The sequence below is a fragment of the Rhinolophus hipposideros genome (genome assembly GCF_964194185.1).
Source record: "Rhinolophus hipposideros genome assembly, chromosome: 10".
Taxonomy (NCBI): domain Eukaryota; kingdom Metazoa; phylum Chordata; class Mammalia; order Chiroptera; family Rhinolophidae; genus Rhinolophus; species Rhinolophus hipposideros.
In genome coordinates this window covers 12,098,660-12,122,694 of record NC_138056.1, presented here as the reverse complement: position 1 = coordinate 12,122,694, position 24,035 = coordinate 12,098,660, and the positions used below count along the sequence as shown (strand labels likewise).

Sequence of the window (24,035 nt, the reverse complement as noted above, 5' to 3'; positions counted from 1 at the left end):
GTTTAGACTTTATTCCATGACAATTGGGGTCATGACTCTCTTATTCAACTTTGTATCCACCAATCACAGAATCTAATATTAATTAGTGAGCAATTTGCTGAAAGAAAGAAAAAGAAGGGAGGGAAAAAGGAAGGGAAAGAGGGAGGGAGGAAGGGAGGAAAGGAAGGCAGGAAGTAAGGGAGGAAGGCAGGAAACCACAAATGAAGTCAGACTGTAAGATGATTTCACTAATAATAATTAATAATAATAATTAATGGACTTGCCTGAGAAAGGATTGCCTGAGAAAGGATTGTGATGTTGCATGAAAGAAATAGAAGATATCTGTCTGAATGACGCTAATGCCTCTTGTTTGGAGGTACAGCAGAAATAAAGATGATCAAGTCATGGAACTCTCCGGTAGGAATATCTTTCACTGCTGCAGCCAGAAGCACTGTTAACAGTAGCTCTGAGAGACTATATCCAACTGAATGTTTTTTTTAATTTCTCTATATTATTTATTTTTAAAATTTGTATTAAATTTGTTGGGGGTGATGTTGGTTAGTATAATTATACAGGTTTCAAGTGTACAATTCTATAATATAGCATCTATACATTGCATTGTGTATTCACCACCTAAAGTCAATTCTTCCATCACCAGATATTTGACCCCCTTTACTCTCTTCTACAACCCCCTCCCCCTTTACCCTCTGGTAATCTCTTAAATGTGTCTGTGATCTTTTCTTTGTTTGTCTTGTTTGTTTGTTACTTTCAGTTTTATAGGCCCCATGTGAGTAAAATCATATGGTTCTCGAGTTTTTCTGACTTATTTCACTTAGCATGATAATTTCGAGATCCATCCGTGTTGTTGCAAATGGCAGTATTCCAACTGAATGTTAGTGGTACCAAAACATCTCCCCATGGAATGTGAATTTTCCATGACACGGTAGAGAATTGTATAGGAATTGATCCTGCCTAAAGGGGACATCCAACGCTGTCACACACTGAGTGAGGACTGTGACCACATAGGGGCCCCACAGCTAAGGAAGCTTCATTTCATCAAGGTGCCCTAGAATATACAGTATTACAGCAGTGTTTTGACAAATGGAAAACAAATAAATGTCATTTGAAAAGTCCATGCGTATGACAGTTTTCTGCTGTATGGAAGTGTCCTGAGGATGAAGCACTCTTTCCTCATTTGTTGAAAGTCATTATATAGACAGGAGGTAGCCGTAGGCACCTCCGAAATCTGTTGTGATAATGATTAAAGCAGCGTGATCAAATTCTGATGTGGATGCTCTTGGTTTACTTTTTGCCTCTTGTGGAAGCATTTCCTCTTTTTGTAATAAACCCACCCTTCTCCCACTCTCAGGCCACAGAGTTTTGTTGGTGTCTCCACCCAGGTTCCAAGGGTAAGCACGTAGTCAGGGCTTGGAAAACCAGAGAATTCCATCTTTTTGACAACAGTGATTGTTTCAAGGAGGCGTAGTTGACCCACGTAAAATGCAATCTCAGGACTTCTGCTAGAATTGCTGGGTAAAAAAATTCCATCTTTCCTGATGGCGTTATTAAGTATGTGTTTTTATACTGCAAGTCAGCCTAGAGGCCCAGCGTACATTTAGGACACAAGACACTGTTACTATGATGTTTGTGTGTGACCAAAAATCTGATTCTACCAATTTTTTTAAGTGGATTCTACACATTTTATTTATTTATTTATTTATTTTTAATTAAATTTATTGGGATGACAGTGGTTAGTAAAATTATATAGGTTTCAAGTGTGCATTTCTATAATACATCATCTGTGTATCACCGTGTGTGCCTATCACCCAGAGTCAGTTCTCCTTCCATAACCATATGTTTGACCCCCTTTACCCTCTTCTACCATCCCCCCTCCATCTTTACCCTCTGGAAACTGCTAAACTGTCTAAACTGTTGTCTGTGTCTATCAGTTTTTGTTTCTTTGTTTGTCTTATTCCTTTGTTGCTTTCAGTTTTATAGGCCACATATGAGTGAAGTGATATGGTTCTGGACTTTTTCTGTCTGGCTCATTTCACTTAGCGAGATAATCTCAGATTCATCCATGTTGTTGCAAATGGCAGTATTTCATCTTTTCTTATGGCAGAGTAGTATGGTTCTACACATTTTAGTAATTTATTTTCACAAATATTTATTGAGTGACTATTATGTGTCGGACATATTTTAGGTTCTTGAGATAAAACAGTGAACAGAACAAATATTCTTGTACTCGTGAGCTTAGAGTCTAGTGAGAGAGAGAGAGAAAATAATAAATTAACACATAAGTAGATAGCATGTTTTGTTAGAAATTTATACATACCATGGGAAAATAACAATAGAGGATGGTAAGGAGGACCCTCAAGGCTAGCAGGCAGTCTGCAGTTTTAAATCGGTGGTCAAAGTAGTCTTCATGGACGACATCATGTTTGAATAAATATTTGAAGAGGGTGAGGAAGTCAGCCATGAGGATATCCACGTGTATGACAAACAGTAAACTGGCCAATGAGGTGGGAACCCAGAGAGTGGCAGGAGGTGAGGTCAGATCACACTGTGCCTTGTAGGTCACATTAAGACTTCAATTTTGATGAGAGTGAAACAGCAGCCTTGTAGAGCATTGATCAGAGGAGAGACAAGACTTGACTTCCCTGTGACAAAATCACCCCGGCTGCTCAATTAGGATGCAACTGGGGTGAAGTTAGGGTTGGTAATCATGGATGATGTAGGTAAGAACTAGTTGGTGTGGTAAAGATAGTGAGAAATGCTGGGTTCTGATATTTAGAAGGTAGCAGAAGCAGAAGTTAGTGTCAGATTGTATGAAGAATATAGTGAAGAGTAACAAAGATTTTGGGCCTGAGAAATTGATAAGGTGGAATCACCCTGAACTGAGAAGAGGAAGCCTTCTCTGAGAGAGGAGCATGGTGATGGTGAGGGGGTGGGGATGGGGTGGGGTTGAGTGGCAGTGGAATCATGAGCTGTTTTTTTTGACATTCTGAGTTTGAGATGTTGAATAGACAACAAAGTGGAGATTTGGACAGGCAGTTTGATATATGAGTGTAGTGTTACGGAGCACAGTATGGGATGCAGATATACATGTGTGAGTATTCAGGTAGATAACACTTAAAACCATGGGGGTCTATGCATGTACTGAGGCGGTATGTATTGACACAGAACAAGGAAAGGACTGAGGACTAAGCCTGATGTACTACAACCTTAAAAAGTCAGAAAGAAAAGGTGGAATCATCAAAGGAGAACGAGGAGTGACCTGTGAAATAGGAGGGGAAAAACCCAAGTGACCAAGGTAAATTAGAAACCTAGTGAATAAAATATATCCAGGAAGTAAGAATGATAGGGATCTCTGATATGGCCGACCTAGTAAAATAATGGCTGACATCTGTCCATTGGGTTTAAAAATGTGGAGATCATTTGCAATATTCACAGGGAGAGTGTGTTAAGAAGGAGTGGTGGGGAAGCTTGCCTGGTATTGATTTGGACTGGTTGAGAAGAAAGGAATTAGACATAAAAAGCACGAAACTCTTCCAACATGTTTTACTATAAAGGGGAAGGAATTAATGGGAAAAGTAGCTGATATTCCCACAAGGTGGCGCTCAAGTCAAATAATGCAGAGAACAGAAATTGCTAAGGAGAGGGGAGAATTATAACGGGCACGAAGTCTGAATATTTGGACACAAATGTTGCAGGGAAGGCAGATGAGGTGATGAAATTTGGTAGAAATTCTTTTCTGAATGCTTCAAAGTTTCTTTATGAAGTAGAAACTAAAGTCATTGGTTAAGACAGGAAGCAAGAAAGTATTGAGATTTTAAGATAAAGAGAAAGGTGGAAATAGTCCTCTAATACATATCTTCCTTTGTCAGTAACAGTCCTAATCATCCTGAACACATTACAGCAGTGAGAGAAGAAATGGACCGTGGAATTGCAGTGTGATGGTCTGGCAGCTCCCTTGAAATCCAGGCCGTGAATTTATAAAGTAAGACCAGTTATTGTGATCTAAAAGTATCACTCACAGGATGAAGCACAAATTGGTTAAAAATTCACCCAATTCATGAATACTTTCTGAAGACTAGGAAATAAATCTACAAAAACATTTAGGAGGAAGAAATTTGGAGCTGAGACTGTTTTATAATTTGACTTGAGCGCCACCTGGTGGGAATGTAGCATAGGAGCCAAATTAATCAATGTGTTCTAGAGCTACAGAATTGGCCATAAAACAGGTTGCCCTAACCTGGGCTGGGATGAGGTTGTGTGGCTGTTCCTCTACCTGTTGAGGAAATCTTCCTGGGAATTGATCTTCATCTGAGCATTTATCATGATATTGGCTTGATTATTTGTTGACAGATGTGACCCATTTCCCACTGTTAAAAAATGTATTGTCAACACTTTTTAGTGATTGACTTTTCCTTTTCCCTCCAGGATAAGTCTTTGTCTCTTTATTTTTTTCCTGCACGTTCTGGACAGTGTTGTGTTTCTTTTAAAGGTTCTGTAAATGATCTACTTGGCACCTTCTCCAAACAGATTTGAAAACACTTTAAATCTGGCAGCAAGCCAGATAAGAAAACTGCTACTGCTGCTCCAGATGCAGTCTGTAGATTATCATCTAGATTTTATCCCAAATATGTGTTGCTGACTCTTCCTATGATTGGCAAGATTCTTCCGCTTTATTGCACCTGTAATCGTAAACGTGGTGGAATCAGTTTTCATGGGATAGGTTGTTCAAGTCGTGTTTCTTCCAATTTAATTTTCCACCCAGAGCGTGTTACAATTTTAGGATCATAGGGCTGGCTCCCTTTCCTTCCACTTTTTGGATGACATTTCCAATCTCAGAGGGCAAGACAATTACTTACATTGATAGATATCTGACAAAACGACAAAGCGTACTTATTACATTGTAGAGCTATTCTTTAACAACTACTGGTTCTTTCCTTAAAATGAGGACATTTTTGATGCATTGCTGATATTTTTCATAGTCCATGAAGCTTTAAAAATTACAATACTCTTAATTTTTAGCGAGGTTTGGGGCCAATACACTTCACTTGCAGGAGATTTAGGAAAGAAGTTGGGAATATTTCAAGCAAACATTTATATTGGATTTTTAATATTTGGTACATGAATGGGAAGACATTAAGATGGAATTTTCTTATTTGTGACAGAACTCACGTTTTATGATAAGGAAAATCAGTTAATGTTGACTTTTGCTGACATAGAAATCATATTATTTGTATTTCCATATGTATTTACCACTTCTGGTGGCCTTCATTCCTTTTAGTATATCCAAATTTCTATTTTGTTTTATTTATCTTCTGACTAAAGGACTTCCTTAACTTTTCTTGTAGTAAAGTCTGGTGTTGATTAATTCATTGACTTTTGTATAGTGTGTCTGAAAGTCTTGTGTTTTTGAAATCTATTTTTGATAAGTAGTAAATTCTAGGTTCAAATTTTTTGTTTGAAATTTTTTGCTTTAAAGATGTCACTCCACGGTCTTCTGGTGTACGTTATTTCTGGTGATTAATCTGTTGTAATTTTTATTTTTTATTCCTCTGTACATAAAGTGTCTTTTCTCTGGCTGACTTTAACGTTTTCTCTTTATCATTACTTTTGACCAATTGATTATGGAATCTCTTTTATTGTAATTTTCTCCATGATTTTTTGTGCTTAGGGTTTGTTAGATTCTTGGGTCTGTGGATTTATAGTTTTATTTTGGAAATTTGGAAAATTTCCAAATTTGGAAAAAAATTTGGCCATTATTTCTTTAAATATTTTTGTGTGTATCTTTTCTCACATTCTACTTTGAGGATTCCAAATACTCTTACGTTAGGCTGTTCAAAATTCTTCCATATCACACTGATACCCTGTATATTTGTTTTTCAGTCCCTTTTCATTTGTTTTTTGTTTTAGATAGTTTCTGTGCTGTGTCTTCAAGTTTATTAATCTTTTCTGGTGCACTGTCCAATCTTCTATTAACCTACCATGCAGTATGTTTCTCGTCTCAGATAGTGTATATTTCATCATTGGAATTTTAATTTGTGGCACTTAAAAATTTCTATGTCTCTATTTGCCACATTCAATCTTGTTCCACCTTCTTGAAATTATTTAATATAGTTATAATATTTTTAATGTACTTTATAGTCATTGTCTTGTTTTGTGTTGGTTTGAATTGATTTTTCCCCCCACCATATTGTGGATTATATATTCCGTCTTCGAATGTTTGGTAATTTTTGATTGGATGGTAGACATTTTGGATTTTACTTTAGTTGCTGCATATTTTGCATTCCTATAACTATTATTGAGCTTTGTTGAGAAAGACAACAGCAGTGTTTAGAGTTAACTATTCTTCACTGCTGAGGCAATGCATTTCTGAATACGCTAAATGGTGAATTATGAGGTTTTTTATTCTGGTGGGTAGGAATCCCAGACTATTTCAGTCTTGTGTGATTTCCAAGGGTTGCTTCTTTTAATATCACTAATCGTGCCTGTTATCCTAATAAAACCGAACATCCTGATTATCAATTCTTCACAAGATGGCCTACATATTAAAGAGTTGCTCTGTAAAATCATAATCTTATACTTTTTAATTAGATAAATTTGTTCATATTGAAAAATAAATATGCAAAACATGAGCAGATAACTTTGGACAAAAAAATGAGGAAAGGCCTACCTGATATTAAGATATAGCCCAAAGCTACAATAATTATAAAAATGTGGTATTACCAATAGAATAGATATATTAGTGAGACAGAATATAAATCCCTCAAATAGAATGCAAGGGATGAGATTTTGGAATGAGGTTAAGGTGGCGTCTCAAATTACTGGAAACAATAAATTATTCAAAAAAGTTGCTGGGACAGTGTGAAGGTGTCTGGAAAAACATTTTTTATACCCTGGTAAATACAACATAGAAAAATATAAATGGAAAATACCTGTCACTGTATTAGAGGAAACTATGGCAAATTTGTCTTACAACTTTTTAATAGAGAAGGAGTTTCTAATAATGATCCAAGGACAGTTGGAAGTGAGGAGGTTTATGGCAAGATTAAGCTGCTGGGAAAACTAGTGACTGAGGAGAAATGAGAAGGAAAAATGGACAGTAAAGTGGTAGTTTTCTTGAAATTATAGCGAGGAGAAGGACCTGTGCTTTATATTTTGGGATCCTCCTCTACTCATAGAAGTATGTGAGAAAAGCCACGAATGATCCAGAAAGTCCAGCATCATGTTCTCAGAATAACTCAGCTTCCTGTGACGCAACGTGTTTGGAATTTAACTGTTCACAGACATCTATTAGACCTCAGGTTTATCACAACTCTAGGATGATAGATAGGGCAGGCTGGTGATTATAGAGCAGGCGGCACGTGTAGTAGCAGCTGCTTCGTGCTGGGATTCCCATTAAGTTTATCACGTTTAGAAGGCAGGAAAAGATGCAGTTGGGGAAGTTCTGGGAATCTGAGCCTCCTTGAATGTTTTATATGTGGACATTGTATAAGCAAGTTGAAACATATGTATGTATATATTTTTGTAAGAGTAAAATGCTCCCAAATTCACAATAGTCCTGAAAGTTGTTTGTATTAAATAGCTCACAGACAATTAAGAGATCGCAAACAAAGAAATATTAGGAAAATAGACTGATAGTCTATTTGTGAGTATTAGGAGAGCATATTGTCTATATACAATATTGGGAATAATGTTAGAACCTTTATAAGCCATGAAATATTTTTAAAACGCTAAATAATTTTAAATCAAGAAGAATTATAGTGGTTAGAGTATGTCTAAATCTTAATCTCTATACAAAAGTTTTATTTTTAGCATTTGAAAAGTAATAAAAATAACTTTTAAGATTTTGATTCATTTAAACATATTTAATTAATTTGGTTCAGGGATCCTTCAAGAAAAAGACACTCTGGAAGTTTTTCACACTGGATAGTGATAAATATAAAAACAAAACAAAACAATATGTCCATTGTGCTTTCTTAAAATATCACAGGAGGAAAATTCTCAAAATGTGCACAGCATACATGATAAATCATATTTACAAAAAAAATCAGATGTAATAAATAATACAAAAAGCTTGAAAAGATGTTAGAAAAAATAAGTTAGTTAAGGACATTAATGAAGTTTACTGGTTGGTTTTGTCACTTTTGACAACTTGGATGGGCATAGAAGTGCCCAATTATGTGTTATATGGCATTTGCTTCTGTTCCAAGAATCCATACACCCTGAGGTTAGAGTTTGCCAAAGCCAATACTAAAATGACAAAGAGCAAGCTAATGATGATTCCAAATTCAACCAAAGTCCACTCCAATCTGAGAGCACATTTTATTATGGATTCCTCTGACCTAATGAGGGGAGCTCTGATCCCATGATCCCAGAAGCCTCCATCCCCACAAAATGTTCCCCACAGAGCTGATTCCAGATATCAGTCATGATGAGTTAACTTTACCACACACTGCTGATATTAACATGACCTACATACTCAGATGTGCTAGCACCCTTCTCTGATGTCACATAGCAAGAACAGAAACCTTGGCATTTGTTAGTTTTTCATTCTTATTCTGGTAGTTGTGAACCCTAGGTCAATTTCTGTTGTAGCGTGCCCTGCAAGGAAGCACTAGGGAGAGATCATTTTTGAAACCTTTGTGGGTACTCTGGTACCTAAAACATCCACCATGACCACGTAGTTCCAGGAAGAGCTTAATTTCTTTCCCTTTAAAGATGGTGCCTTTGTAACTCGACCCGTGTCCCACATCTTAACTATTTTTTCTCCTCTTCCTCCTTCCTGACTTATCCTGGAATCTTTCTTCAACATCTCATTGGAAGAAATCTCCAAGACCCACTGGTCATCACTCTCTACAAAAGTTGAAACTAAACAAAAAGTAAAAATAATTTTTAAAGAAACATTTTGTGTTCTTTAAGGGATAGTGTGTGTGTGTGTGTTTCACACATCCAGTTAAATATTAAGGAACTGTGAAAGCCCTCTCAGATAATTAATTAGCTTGAGGCAAGCAAAAAACATAGGATTCCATTCTTTATCAATGAGGTGTTTTAGGATTAAAAAAAATGAAGAAATAATAGCACAATTTAATTTTGCTTTGTAGTCTTGTTTGCACTTATTCTTGAGGTGATTTACTGTCAGTTGCTGCTGTGGCTGTTGTGTCTGTGTTCATTTTGAAAAAGAAGTTAATATTGTAAGATGTCAATCTGCTCTATGGTTCATACCCAAAAGAAAACAAAAGTGCAAACGATAAAACAAATAAGGAGATATTCTCTCCAAGTCATACCTATATTTATTGTAAAAGCAAATATTCATATATTACCAACATTCCCTATTATATATACCTTCACTACCAATATTTGAGAGCAGATATTCATACATTAACAAAGAATCTGAATGCCATGACTAATCTGTACTAGTATCATTATGCTGACTGGACACGATGGTAGCCTACTCTGTCATATCCCTGATGGGCAGAAATGTCAGAAACAACACTGATGTAGGCATTTAGCTCCTCAGCTTTTCAAATGCTGAAGTCTAGGCTGATAAACAATTTAAGCTTAATATCAAGGTTGAGGTTGAACTTCAGAGAATTCCTATTAAAAAAGACTTCTGCAAGATGCTCAAATTTGAGAAACAATTGTCCACACATTAAAAACGAGCCATGTATATAAACAGTAGAAACCTCAAAGGGATACACAAGTCTTGAATGTGAAGATGGCACTGTGCCCAGGTTCTGAATGGCAGGAAAGGCGAGGAGAGTGATCTCAGGAAGATGTTCTGTGTAAAGACAGAGAGTTGGTACGAACTCATGGATGGGAGAAAGGAAAGAGGCCTACATCACAGTTTATGACTGAGTAGGGCACTGGAGACAGTGACACCATTCAAGATGGCTGAGGTAATGTCTTCAGAGAATTTTTTACTTTGTTGGGGGAATTGGGCTCTGCTAGTAGGTGCCATTTTCAGTAGCTCAATAGTAGGATTCATTGCCCAAACTTCTTACCAAGAAACCATTGGTTGAGACGTCATCAAAATGGCGGCGTGAAGTGAGCCTCTGTAAAGCTCCCCTGGAATTTAAAACTAATCGAACAACAATAATTCCACAAAGGACTCCCTGCACAGCAGACAGGCAAGACAAAGAGGCCCACTACTGAATTCACCTAAAGGTGGGCGAAACTCGCGAGCAAGGAGGAGGGAAGGGAGAAGTGCAGAGACGAGGCACGCGGGCGCAGGACACAGACCTAGTTCAGTGCTCCGAGCTCGCTGCATCCTGGAACTACCACAGCTGCGGGAGAGGGAAGAACTCGGACTGCTAGGGCTCCGCTTATGGCCCACAGGGCTGAGGGGGCAACATATAACACGGCTGAACCCAACGCTTACTGCAGAGACCTCGGAAAAGACTGAGGGAAGAAGGCTGAAAACGGTGGTTTAAGCCCTCACTGCTGAGCAGAGAATGGAAGCCTTAGGCACTGAGACTAGCGCCCCCTCCTTACTCTCCCAGAGCTCGCGCCGCCCCCACATGCCCATTGGAAGAAGAAGAACAGTAGCAGAGTTAGATCAAAAGAAGAGAAAATTTGCTGTTCTGAGAACTGTGGACCGCAGACACAGATTCACAGACCAACTAGTTCCGGCAAAAGAGAGGGAGCTGTGGAAGTGGGACGGCTGTGGTGGTGGGCGTGGCCATTGCTCTGGGCCACCTCTTACAACTCACCCCGCCCCTGGCCCCACCTATCTGGGCGGATTCCTGCAGGAGTAAACAGACCTGCTAAAACACACGGGCTCTGAATCTGGTGCAAAAAGAGCTTTGGAATTTCAAAAGCTCACCGATCCCCACAGGGACGTGGTTCCCTATGACCCATGCGAACTGTTAACAGAGGAGAAGCCCGTTTCCCAGGGAATCCCCCCATTGTGTGACAAGCTGGAATAGTGCAGAGAAAACAAAGTACTACTGTGTGAGAGAGGAAAAAAAAGGCTGCAGTCGGAGAGAAAATAAAACATTCTACCAACAAGTACTGGAAAACAAAAGAAAGACCTCTTCCTATCAACCTGTTGCAAAAGCCACTCCTGTAGATGTCTAGGAAGAGAAATAATAAATCAGTAATTGCCATGAATAACCAAGGCAACAGGACAGCTCAGAAAGAAAGTGAAAAGTCTCCAGAAAAGGAACTTAAAGATATGGAAATATGTGACTTAAATGACAGAGAATTCAAGATTGTAGTTCTGAAAAAACTCAAAGAAATGCAAGAAAACACAGAAAGACAATTTAATGAACTCAGAAACGCAATCAAAGAACAATATGAGCATTTTACGAAATAGATTGAAATTTTAAAAAAGAACCAAATGGAATTTCTGGAGATTAAGAACTCAATAGAAGAAATTAAGAATGAAATAACCAGCTTAGGTAGTAGAGTTGACCAGATGGAGGAAAGAATCAGTGACATTGAAGTTAGAAACCTGGAAATTACACAGATGGAAGAAGAAAGAGACTTGAGACTTAAAAGAAATGAAAGAACTCTACAAGAACTTTCTGTCTCCATCAGAAAGAGCAATATAAAAATAATGGGCATACCAGAAGGAGAAGAAAGAGAGAAGGGAACAGAGAATATATTCAAACAAATTGTTGATGAGAACTCCCCAAACTTGTGGACAGAACTGGATCCTCGATCCAAGAAGCAAATAGAACAAAAATTACCTCAATCCCAACAGGCCTTCTCCAAGGCACATTGTATTGAAGCTGTCAAAAACCAACGAAAAAGAAAGAATCCTCAAGGCAGCCAGGGAAAAAAAGACGGTAACCTACAAAGGAAAGCCCATTAGATCATCATCAGATTTTTCAGCAGAAACTCTACAAGCCAGGAGGGAGTGGAACCAAATATTCAAACTATTGAAAGAGATAAATTATGAGCCAAGAATAATATATCCAGCAAAGATATCCTTTAGATATGAAGGAGGAATAAAGACCTTTCCAGACATCCAGAAGCTGAGGGAATTTTGTAATACATGACCTGCAGTACAAGAAATACTAAAGGAGGCTATTCCACCACCATCAACAGGGACAATTTGTGGCAACATAAAAAGGGGGAGCGCAAAGGCCTGAACTGGAATATGGGAATGGAGAAAGTAAGCGTGCTGAAGAAAATCGAATACTCTAAATATCAAACTTGCTTTTACATAAACTTAAGGGTAACCACTCAAAAATAATCCAGAATTGAAATATATGCTGTAATAAAAGAAGAAACAGAGGGAAACATCATAGAATACCACAACACAAAAATAATAGACAACAACAAAAAGGCAAAGGAACAATGGAGACACAGCCTTACCAGAAAATTAAAGATAGAACGACAGGAAATCCTTACATATCAATAATCACCCTAAATGTAAATGGATTGAACTCACCAATAAAGAGGCAAAGAGTAGCAGATTGGATCAGAATACTAAACCCAACCATATTCTGTCTCCAAGAGAGGCATCTCAGCTACAAGGACAAGCATAGACTCAAAGTCAAAGGGTGGAAATTGACACTCCAAGCAAATGGTACCCAGAGAAAATCAGGTGTAGCCATGATGATATCAGATGAAACAGACTTCAGGATGAAAAACATAACAAGAGACAAAGACAGACATTTCATAATGGTAAAGAGGACTATACAACAAGAAGACATAACAGTCATCAATATTTATGCTCCCAATTAGGGAGCACCGAAATATACCAAGCAATTACTAACAGAACTAAAGGGAGAAATTGACCAAAACACAATTATACTAGGGGACTTAAATACATCATTGACAGCTGTGCATAGATCATCCAAACAGAAAATAAATAACGAAATAGCAGCCCTAAATGCCACATTAGATGAAATGGACATCATTGACATATATAGAGTACTTCATCCTAAAATATCAGACTATACATTCTTTTCGAGTGTACATGGAACATTCTCAAGGATAGACCATATATTGGGACATAAAAGCAGCCTCAGCAAATTTAAGAAGATTGAAATCATACCAAGCATATTCTCTGATTACAAGGCTTTGAAATTGGATATCAACTGCGAAAAGAAAGCAGGAAAAAACACAAATACATGGAGATTAAACAACATACTTTTAAAGAACGACTGGGTCAAAGAAGAAATTAGAGGAGAGCTCAAAAGATACATAGAAACAAATGACAATGAAAATACATCCTACCAAAATTTTTGGGATGCGGCGAGGGCAGTTTTAAGAGGGAAATTTATATCATTACAGGCGTATCTCAAGAAACAAGAAAAATCCCCAATAAATAACCTCATGTTACACCTTAAAGAACTAGAAAAAGAAGAACAAGTGAAACCCAAGGTCAGCAGAAGAAAGGAAATAACAAAAATCAGAGCAGAGCTCAATGAAATAGAGAACAAAAAGACAATAGAAAAAATTAATGTGACAAAGAGCTGCTTCTTTGAATAAATTAATAAAATCGACAAACCCTTGCCTAGAGTCACTAAGATAAAGGGAGAGAAGACACTAATTAACAAAATCAGTAATGAAAAAGGGGAGTTATCATGGACACCACAGAAATACAAAGGATTATCCAAGAATACTATGAAGTACTATATGCCACTAAATTCAATAACCTAGAAGAAATGCACAAGTTCTTAGAAACATATAGCCTTCCAAGGCTGAACCATGAAGAACTGGAAAATCTAAATAGACCGATCACCAGTAACAAAATTGAATCAGTCATCCAAAACCTTCCTGAAAGCAGAAGTCCAGGATCAGATGGCTTTAGTAGTGAATTCTACCAAACCTTCAAACAGGATCTACTACCAATCCTGCTCAAAATCTTCCAAGAAATTGAAGAAAAGTCAGTACTCCCTAACTCATTTTATGAGGCCAACATTACCCTGATACCAAAACCTGGTAAGGACAACACAAAAAAAGAAAACTACAGACCTGTATCTCTGATGACTACTGATGCAAAAATCCTAAACAAAATTTTAGCAAATCGAATACAATAATGCATTAAAATGATTATTCATCATGACCAAGTGGGGTTCATCCCTGGGGCACAGGATGGTTCAAAATCTGCAAATCCATCAATGTGATACATCACATAAACAAAATAAAGGACAAAAATCATATGATTATATCAATTGATGCAGAAAAAGCATTAGACAAGATACAACATCCATTTATGATTAAAACACTCAATAAAATAGGTATAGAAGGAAACTACCTTAACATAATAAAGACCATCTATGACAAGCCCTCAGCTAATCTCATAATTAATGGTGAAAAACTGAAGCCCTTTACTCTACGTTCAGGAACACGACAGGGCTGTCCCCTATCACCTCTGCTTTTCAACATAGTGTTGGAAGTCCTTGCCAGAGCCATCAGGCAAGAGAAAGAAATAAAAGGCATCCAAATTGGGAATGAAGAAGTTAAGTTATCACTCTTTGCAGATGACATGATGCTATATATAGAAAACCCTAAAGACTCCACCAAAAAGCTGTTAGAAACAATCAACAAATACAGTAAATTTGCTGGCTACAAAATCAACGTACAAAAGTCCATTGCATTCCTGTATACTGACAATGAAATCTCAGAAAAAGAAATACAAAAATCAATTCCTTTTGCAATTGCAGCAAAAAGAATAAAATACCTAGGAATAAACTTAACCAAGGATGTAAAGGATTTATATGCTGAAAACTATAAGACATTTTTGAAAGAAATTGAAGAAGACATAAAGAAATGGCAAGCCATTCCATGCTCATGGATTAGAAGAATCAACATAGTTAAAATGGCCATATTACCCAAAGCAATATACAGATTTAATGCAATCCCCATCAAAATCCCAATGGCATTTTTAAAAGAAACAGAACAAAAAATCATCAGATTTGTTTGGAACAACAAAAGACCCCGAATAGCCAAAGCAATCTTAAGAAAAAAGAACAATGCTGGAGGTATCACACTGCCTGACTTTAGCTTGTACTATAGGGCTACAATAATCAAAACAGCATGGTATTGGCAGAAAAACAGACACATAGACCAATGGAATAGAATTGAGAACCCAGAAATAAAACCACATAAATATGGACAGATAATTTTTGACAAAGAAGCTAAAAACATACAATGGACGAAAGACAGCCTCTTCAATAAATGGTGCTGGCAGAATTGGAGAGCCACGTGCAAAAGAATGAAATGGACTGTTATCTGTTACCATGTACCAAAATTAATTCAAAATGGATCAAAGACTTAAGCATAAGACCTGACACAATAAACTGCATAGAAGAAAACATAGGTACTAAACTTATGGACCTTGGGTTCAAAGAGCATTTTATGAATTTGACCCCAAAGGCAATGGGAGTGAATGCTAAAATAAACAAGTGGGATTATATGAAACTTAAAAGCTTCTGCACAGCAAAAGAAACCATCGACAAAATAAAGAGGCAGCCAACTGAATGGGAGAAGATTTTTGCAAACAGTGCCTCCTATAAGGGGCTAATATCCAAAATATACAAAGAACTCATGAAGCTCAACAACGAAAACACAAACAACCAAATTGAAAAATGGGCAGAGGACCTGAAGAGACATTTCTCCAAAGATGACTTACAAATGGCACATAGACATATGAAAAAATGCTCAACATCACTAATCATCAAGAAATGCAAATAAAAACCACAATGAGATATCACCTCACCCCAGTCAGAATGGCTATCATCAACAAGACAAATAGTAACAAGTGTTGGAGAGGCTGTGGAGAAAAAGAAACCCTCATACGCTGTTGGTGGAATGCAGACTGGTGCAGCCATTATGGAAGGCAGTGTGGAGGTTCCTCAAAAAATTACAAATAGCATTACCATATGTCCCAGCAATCCCTCTCCTGGGTATTTACCGAAAAAATTTGAAAACATTTACACATAAAGACACGTATGCTCCAATGTTCATTGCAACTTTGTTTATGGTGGCCAAGATATGAAACAACCAAAATGTCCTTCGATAGATGAATGGATAAGGAAGTTGTGGTATATATACACAATGGAATACTATTATTCGATGGTAAGAAAAGATGATATAGGAACATTTGTTACAACATGGATGGATCTTGAGGATATAATGCTAAACGAAATAGGTCAGACAGAAAAAGCAGAGAACCCTATGATTTCACTGATATGTGGTATATAAACCATAAACAATAAAAGAACAAGATAAACAAATGAGAAACAAAAACTCATAGACACACTGAGACAATAGTTTAGTGGTTACTAGAAGGTAAGGGGGGTGGGCGGTGGGAGATGAGGGTAAGGGGGATCAAATATATGGTGATGGAAGGAGAACTGACTCTGGGTGGTGAACACACAATGGGATTTATAGATGATGTAATACAGAATTGTACACCTGAAATCTATGTAATTTCACTAACAATTGTCACCCCAATAAATTAAAAAAAAAGTAATGTAGAAGAGCCACTCGAGAAGTGCTACCAAATCATATGCTGTACTATGCTAGTGCCCGAAGGTTAAGGACTGTCTATTCATTTGTGTTTCTACTTCAGCACTAACCACAATTACTAGCATAGAAGGTATTCAGTAAAAATAAATGAATCTATGACTAACTCTGGTATCAATAATTTTCGTGGCGTCAGAATCTTCATGAGCCTTTATTTCTGCATTTCTTTCTACTTGTAGGAATATGTATGTATGTGTATATATATATATATATATATATACACACACAGTCACATATATAATTATTAATTTTATATTATAATATATGTCATATATTATAATATACATATATGTATGTATATATGTTATTAATTGTATACCGATATATAATTAATTTTTGACTGTGTATCCTGTGACCTTACTGAACTCACTTATAGCTGTTGGTTTTATAGATACTTTCAAATTTCTTAGGCATACAACTATATTGTCTGGGGATAGGATAATTTTAATTCCATCCTTTCAAATATAATGAATTGTATTTCTTTTTCTTGCCTTATTGCTCCAGGGAGGACCTACATCTGGTGGTTAACATGTGTGGTGAGAGAGGCCGTCTTTCCTTATTCATAATGTTGGGGTGAAAGCATGTAGGTTGTTGTGATTAAGTGTGACGCTCACTGTAGGCTTTTGGAAATGTCTGGTATAATATGGGAAGTTATCTTCTATTTCTAATCTGTCGGGTTTTTATCAAAACTAAAAGTTGAATATTGGCTCAGTAATTTTTGCATATTGAGATCATCATATAATTTTACTTTGTTGATATGGTGAATTACATACATTGATATTAAAATTTCATACAGTGATCTAAAATCCGACTTGCATTCTCAGGAGAAATCCCACTTGGTATCGTGCATACCTTTTGATCTGCTAAAATTTTGTTGAGTGTTTTTAACCATGCGTTCATATATGAATCTGCATATTTCTTTTAAACTTTTTGATTTTGGTGTCAAGGTAACACTCGCCACATAAATTAATTTGGGGTGTTTCATACCGTTCTATATTCTGGAAAAATTTCTATTGAATTGATAGTATTTCTTCCTTAAGTGTTTAGTAGAATTCATTAGTGGTGTGATTTACCTTTGGATTCTACTTTGTTGGAAGGATTTTTATTATGAATTTACATTATTTTATAGCAAAAGAGATACTCGTATTATCTTTTTTTTTTTGAGTGAGCTTTTTGCAATTTGTGTGGTACAGAGAATTAGTCCCTTTAAATTGTCACATTTATGAAACCCGAGTCATCTATTGTGTTTCTTTATTATCCTTTTAATGTCTGTAGGTTTGTTTTATGTCCTTTCTTTCATTCCTGATATTTGTAATTTGTGTGTTCTCTCCTTTTCATTCTAGATCAGTCTGGCTAAAAATTTATCTATTTTATTGATTTAAAAAAAATTTTCATCTCATTTGTTTTTCTGTATCCTTTTTCTGTTGTCAATTCCATTAAAGCATTCACATTTTGGTGGGAGTTATGAGAATTTGTATTGTATAATTCTGTTTTTTGGCTTGAATTTAGAAGTTCTCTTCACTAGCAGTGCTAAAGAGGATCAGAGGCATCTTTAAACCTTATTATTTTAATTGTATCTCATGTATTTATATTGTGACATAAGCATAAAGGCTCACATAAAGAAGAGGAATACTCTGCTTTAAAAATAATCATAAATAAAAAGACAGTTTTTAGTATTTCACCATTAGGCATGATACTGATTTGGGGTTCAAAAATTTATACTTTTATATTAAGGAAAATCTATTATCACAATATATTAATACACTTTTTCAGAATGTGAGAAATAATTACTATGCTTAAGGACATATAAATATGATCATATTTTCCTTGATCTATTTTCATAAAATATAGGTGAATTTAAAAAATATTTAATTATCATTATACTTTGAAGGTTAATTTGGGCCAGGATGAGGAAAAAAGGACCAGATTCACCCTGATGCCTAACACAAGCCAACAAAGCAGAGAAAAATACATGAAATAATGATTTTGAAGATACTAGCCCTCAGAAACAACTCACAGTGATCACTGAGAGATGGGAAGCAAACAAGCTGAGCCCAGGGATTGTCCCAACTTGTTGCCTTTAAAATGTTTCCCTGCTGTGGTACAGACAGGGATACCCAGGAAGATCCTGGTAGATGCCCTGAGTGAAGAGGTGAAACTGAGAGTCCCAGGAGACCAAGGCAGCTGGAATTCTGCAGGTAGAACACTGGAGAGGCTAGAGCTGGAGAAGGAGAGTAACTCTGACTTGTGGTGCTTAATTTACAAATAATTGGGAAATGTTACATTTTTGTACTAACTTCAAGTTGAATTACATTTTTATAAGACACATATTCTACATGATGTAAGTCTTTTGAAATGCGTCGCAGCTTGTTTTATCATGTAGTGTACTGTCTATTTTGGTGACAGTGCTATGAGCCTGTGAGCCAAATGGAATGAACAGTCCCACTGTTTTTTCTTCCCCACTCCCATTTCAACACAGATCCTATCCACTTGCCTGCCTGAAACTATGTGATGAACTGCCACACTTTATCTGCATTTGAAATGAGTTTTGAATCACTTGTTCTGAAATTAGCACTCATCATCTTCTGTAGTCAGTTCAGGTGTCATCAGCAAAGACATAGCTTAAATTTAAACAGGTCTGCCTATTTTGAAGGTCATGATTTAAAAAAGAGGGTTTTTACATATTTCATTTCTGCCCAGACTGGACTTTTCCCTTTTGGTCATTTGATCTCCACTTATTCTTTTATTATTTTCCCCCAAGGACTTGGTTCTGTAAATGCTGTTCTACACGGTGATTATTGTGGTGGCATCTCTGGAGATGCAGAGTGCACAGTACTCACAATTGTGATCAAGGTTTTAATGAATTTAATTAGAGAAGAATCACCCTTGGAGATGCACCAACTGAATGACTCAACACTCCTTGTTGCAGTTCCAGTGTAGATAAAGTGTTTACAGGCCTTTGTCCTTATCTCAGAGAGTGTTTGGCTATAGGTGTATTCACATGACTGGGTTTTTCAGGAATTGAAATGATCAACTCACCACATAGAGTATGTATATGAAACTGTTCTCCATCCTTTAGGTAACCCAAGTGCAACAATGCTGTATGAAGACAGACCAATGTAACTAACTAGACATCAATGATGTTGTAAAGGCTGTTTCACTATTTTATCTTTTCTTGCTATAAAACAAACTGTAAAATAAGTCATGCCCAAGTCACAGTTTTCTTTTCTATGAAGATGTTTAGTTAACAATGTTTGTTATTAGGACAAATTCTACCAGCAATGAATATTATGGGTCTCTGTTCACAATTAAGATTCGGAGATCTTTAGGTAACAGGACATTCATATTCCTTCTGAAAATCCCAACAATTTGAAGGCAGGATTTTCTCAGAAAGACTCAGATGAATCAGATTTCCCAGAAGCATGGGAAGAGTTGGTCCCATGGAAACAGTTCAGGGCCAGTGATGGGACATGTGTTATCTTGCTCTCTGTGTCCACAGAGAACAGCTCTCTCGTTATGCAGGAAACCCAAGGAATGCATTTATCCATAAGATTCCGAGCTAGACTTGACATTTTGCAAGAGGGCATTGATGGTGTGGAAATCCACAGTCTTCTAAAACTTCTCTAATGTGATTCTCATAAACAACCATTTCCCTGAAATATTCAGGGATTAATTCCATTCTGTAATATTGTTTTGGATATTTTCATATTATAAAGATCCAGATAAATTTATTTTTCTAACGTCACTATTCTTGGAAACTAATTTTAAATGTAATTATTTGGATATATTAATGGGCAGATATTTCTAGAGCTCATGATAGGTTCAGTTAATATGTGTTCTAAGCATTGTTTAATCTTAAAAATTAGCAGATAATGTAGAACTCGATTGAGTGCCTTTCAAAAATCCAAGTTAAAATTACAGTTCGCAAACTGTTTCTTCAATTTCAATATACAGGTGAGTTTTCACATTTTATCATAATATTTTAAATATTTGTTATTGGCCATTTCAAAATATTCTTCCTTTAATTGCCTGTTTATGTGATTTACCCACTTTGCTATTGGTGTGTTTGTCTTTCATTAATTACCTACATCTCTTTGTCTATTTTAGATATTAACTATGTGTATGTCCTCTAAAATGAAAATCTTTTTCCCAAACTACTTTTGCCTATCAACTTTATGGTATGTATTCCTAAATCCTTAACAGAATTTGATATTGTCTATTTGGAATTTCAGTGATTAGTTAAAAAGATTCTCCCACCCCTAGAATATAGAAAGACATCTCCTTTATTAACTAGAAAGTAAACATAAAGTAAATCTTTCTTAATTATTTATTAAAACTTGAATCAATTTTTATTTTTGCATAAGGTAGTAACCATATTGTCATTTTTTTGAGCTTCCAGATGGAAAGCTACGTGTGGCAACCCATTCATTTCATAATGTGTCCTTTCTCACATATGTCTCTAATTACTTGCCTCTTTACTAGTCTGTAAGATGGTTTAGGTTAGGGACCATATTTTAATCAGCCCTGTATTCTTATAATCTCTGAAAGCACTGCAACATAACAAATCATAATGCCTATTTGTTAAATGAATAAATATATTATCCTCAGATTTCAGGAAGTCACTAGTCATACAAATATTTACAGGTAATTGTGTCCTGAGCCCTGAAATACGACATACAGAAGAATTATGGAACAAAGGACCAATGTGACTGAGTTTGTCCTCTTGGGGCTCACTCAGAGCCTTCAAGGTCAGAAAGTATTGTTTGTTGTGTTCTTGTTCATCTATATTGTGACAATGGTGGGCAACCTACTCATTGTTGTGACTGTCGTGGTCAGTCCAACCCTGGATGCCCCTATGTACTTCTTTCTTGGCTACTTATCATTTATGGATGCTGTTTATTCCACTACAGTTACCCCAAATATGATTATAGACTTAGTCCATGAGAAGAAAACCATTTCTTTCCAAGCTTGCATGAGCCAGCTTTTTATAGGGCACTTATTTGGTGGTGCTGAGATTCTACTCCTGGTGGTCATGGCCTATGACCGCTACGTGGCCATCTGCAAACCCCTGCATTATTTGATGATCATGAATCAACGAGTGTGCATTCTGCTGCTGCTGCTGGCCTGGGTGGGAGGGTTTTTGCATGCTGTAGTTCAGCTTCTCTTTGCTCTCAACCTTCCCTTCTGTGGCCCCAATGTCATTGACCACTTCATCTGTGACATGTACCCCTTATTAAGACTTGCCTGCAGCGACACCTACTTTATTGGCCTCACTGTGGTTGCCAATAATGGCGGGATCTGTGTGATCATCTTCGTGCTGTTACTCATCTCCTATGGGGTCATTCTGCACTCCCTGAAGAATCTTAGTCAGGAGGGGAAGCGCAAAGCCTTATCCACCTGTGGCTCCCACATTACTGTGGTGGTCCTCTTCTTTGTCCCTTGTATTTTTATGTATGTGAGACCTCCTTCTACCTTACCGATTGATAAATCCTTGACTGTATTTTACACCATTATCACCCCTATGTTGAACCCCTTAATCTATACTCTGAGAAATGGAGAGATGAAAAGTGCCATGAAAAAGCTCTGGAGCAGAAAAAGAAAATGAAGTAGCAGAGAAATGTATCACTTATTTTCAAGGAAGCATTTTTCCTTCCAGGAAAGCTTTGTGTGATTATTGAACTGTAGCTATTTTCTCCTCAGTTTTTAAAACCTGGGCATGATGAAAAGCATTTATTATGTGCTCTTTGCTGCATCCTCACATCCTTTGTGAGGATGAAGAGCATTCTCAGCAACCAGACTGTAGACATTCTAGAAAATGTGGACATCACTCAGAAGGGACCACAGTTACTGTAGAGGGCCCCAGAGGCACCCTGTGGGGGGACTTCAGTCATATCAGTCTAGAACTCAGTATAATTGGAAAGAAAAAGAAGAGGCTCTAGGCTGACAAATAGTGAGGAAATAGAAAGAAACTGGCTACAGTTTACAGTACCTGTCATCATATACAGAACGTGATTAGGGGTGTTATATTGGGCTTCAGTTGTAAGATGAGGATTTTGTGTGTTCACTTCCCCATCAATTTTTTTATTCAGGAGAATGTTTCTCTTGTTGAAATCCAAAATTTCTTAGGTGAAAAATACATTTGCAGGGTTCAGATGAGGTGTGGTCCCCTTTCATAAGTGTCTTTAGTTGCACTGTCATGGCTGTCTCAATGTCCTGAATCAATTCAAAAAGTTTACCTTTTACGATCATTTTGACTTTGGGGAAGAGTCACAAGTTGCACGATGCCAGATCTAGTGAATAACGTGGATGAGGACAAACCATAATGCTTTTATTTAACAGAAATTGCGGCACCAGAAGCAATGTGTGACATGGAGCATTGTCATGATGGAGGATGAAATCATTTTCCCATTTCATGTTAATGTATTGATTGTGATCCATGATTTATGACACCCTTTAAAACATACCTTTTCTCAACCGTAGCTTCCACCCGACTGACTGCACCTGGATAAGTGTAAACTTGTCATAAACTGTTACTAAGGTTTGATGAGCCACTTCCCATATTGAAGATCCCTGCCTTTCCATTGGATGGCACTCGGCAGCATCATTCATCATAGTGTTTGAGCACAACAGAAAGGCACCATATCAAACATCGCTTCTGGTGCTTCCTTTAGTGTAATTCTCTTAAAAATTTTCTAGCCTTGTTTGTTTGTTTTCAGTTTACTCCATTATACAAGGGCCACATCCACAAATATCATGATACTTGCCCTTCTCAGGTTTGGGCTGAAAGTCCGTGTGCAGCGGCTTTTTAGAATATTTTTGTCTAGTTAACAGAGTTTATGAAACACACATCAAAACTTTGCGAAGTCTTAACAAAGGACCTTATCTAAAACTGTAAGATGGTATTCATTATATTCCATATTTTACTTTGAGAGATTTTTGCTCTTGGGAGAGTCTGGGCATGAGGACCAGTTTTATATTTGAAATCAGCAATTCTTGCTTGGCTCCTTTAAATGTTTGTAATTCTGCTTGAAAACTTAACATTTACTCTTTTAACTCATCTCTCCTTATCCATACTTTCACATATCGTACACTAAACGACACAGCTGTCATTTTCAGTATTCTGCTTGGAAATCTTAGCTGACTCCACTGTTCATTGAGGTATATTTTCTATTTTCCAACTCAGTACCCATTATTTTATAGACTTAGAGAGTTTGGCTTAATTTGTTACCTGTATTTTGCATATCAAAATTAGAATGGCTGAAATGGTTCAAGGGCAATAACTTTAGAGGTTATCTGGTTTTCCATGAAATAACTAGGTAACTGAAAAAGTGGGATTTTTAACATAAATTTATTCTGTTGCTTTGACTCTGCCTAGACTCAGAAAACTCTGCTTTCACCTTCTGGTTTGCTAAATTCCAGTTAGGTGTTTTACATACATTTATCAGAAAAGCCTCAACTAATTTTTACCTCTCTAAAGTATTATTACTCTTAACTAAATACCATACTCATTTGCATAGCATTTTATTTTTAAATATCTTCATACATTTTTAAATTTG

The 24,035-nt window shown here is 36.7% G+C and overlaps 1 protein-coding gene across 1 annotated transcript; it reads left to right on the top strand.

Annotated features, from left to right (window-relative positions):
• Nucleotides 1-21,161: 21,161 nt before the first annotated feature.
• LOC308504340 (olfactory receptor 4A15-like) lies at nucleotides 21,162-22,084 on the top strand (the record flags this gene model as incomplete). The annotated part of the gene is made up of 1 exon (XM_081064685.1): nucleotides 21,162-22,084. The coding sequence occupies exon 1, from the start codon at nucleotides 21,167-21,169 to the stop codon at nucleotides 22,082-22,084; it is 918 nt and encodes a 305-aa protein (XP_080920811.1). The 5' UTR covers nucleotides 21,162-21,166.
• Between the last annotated feature and the right edge of the window lie 1,951 nt (nucleotides 22,085-24,035).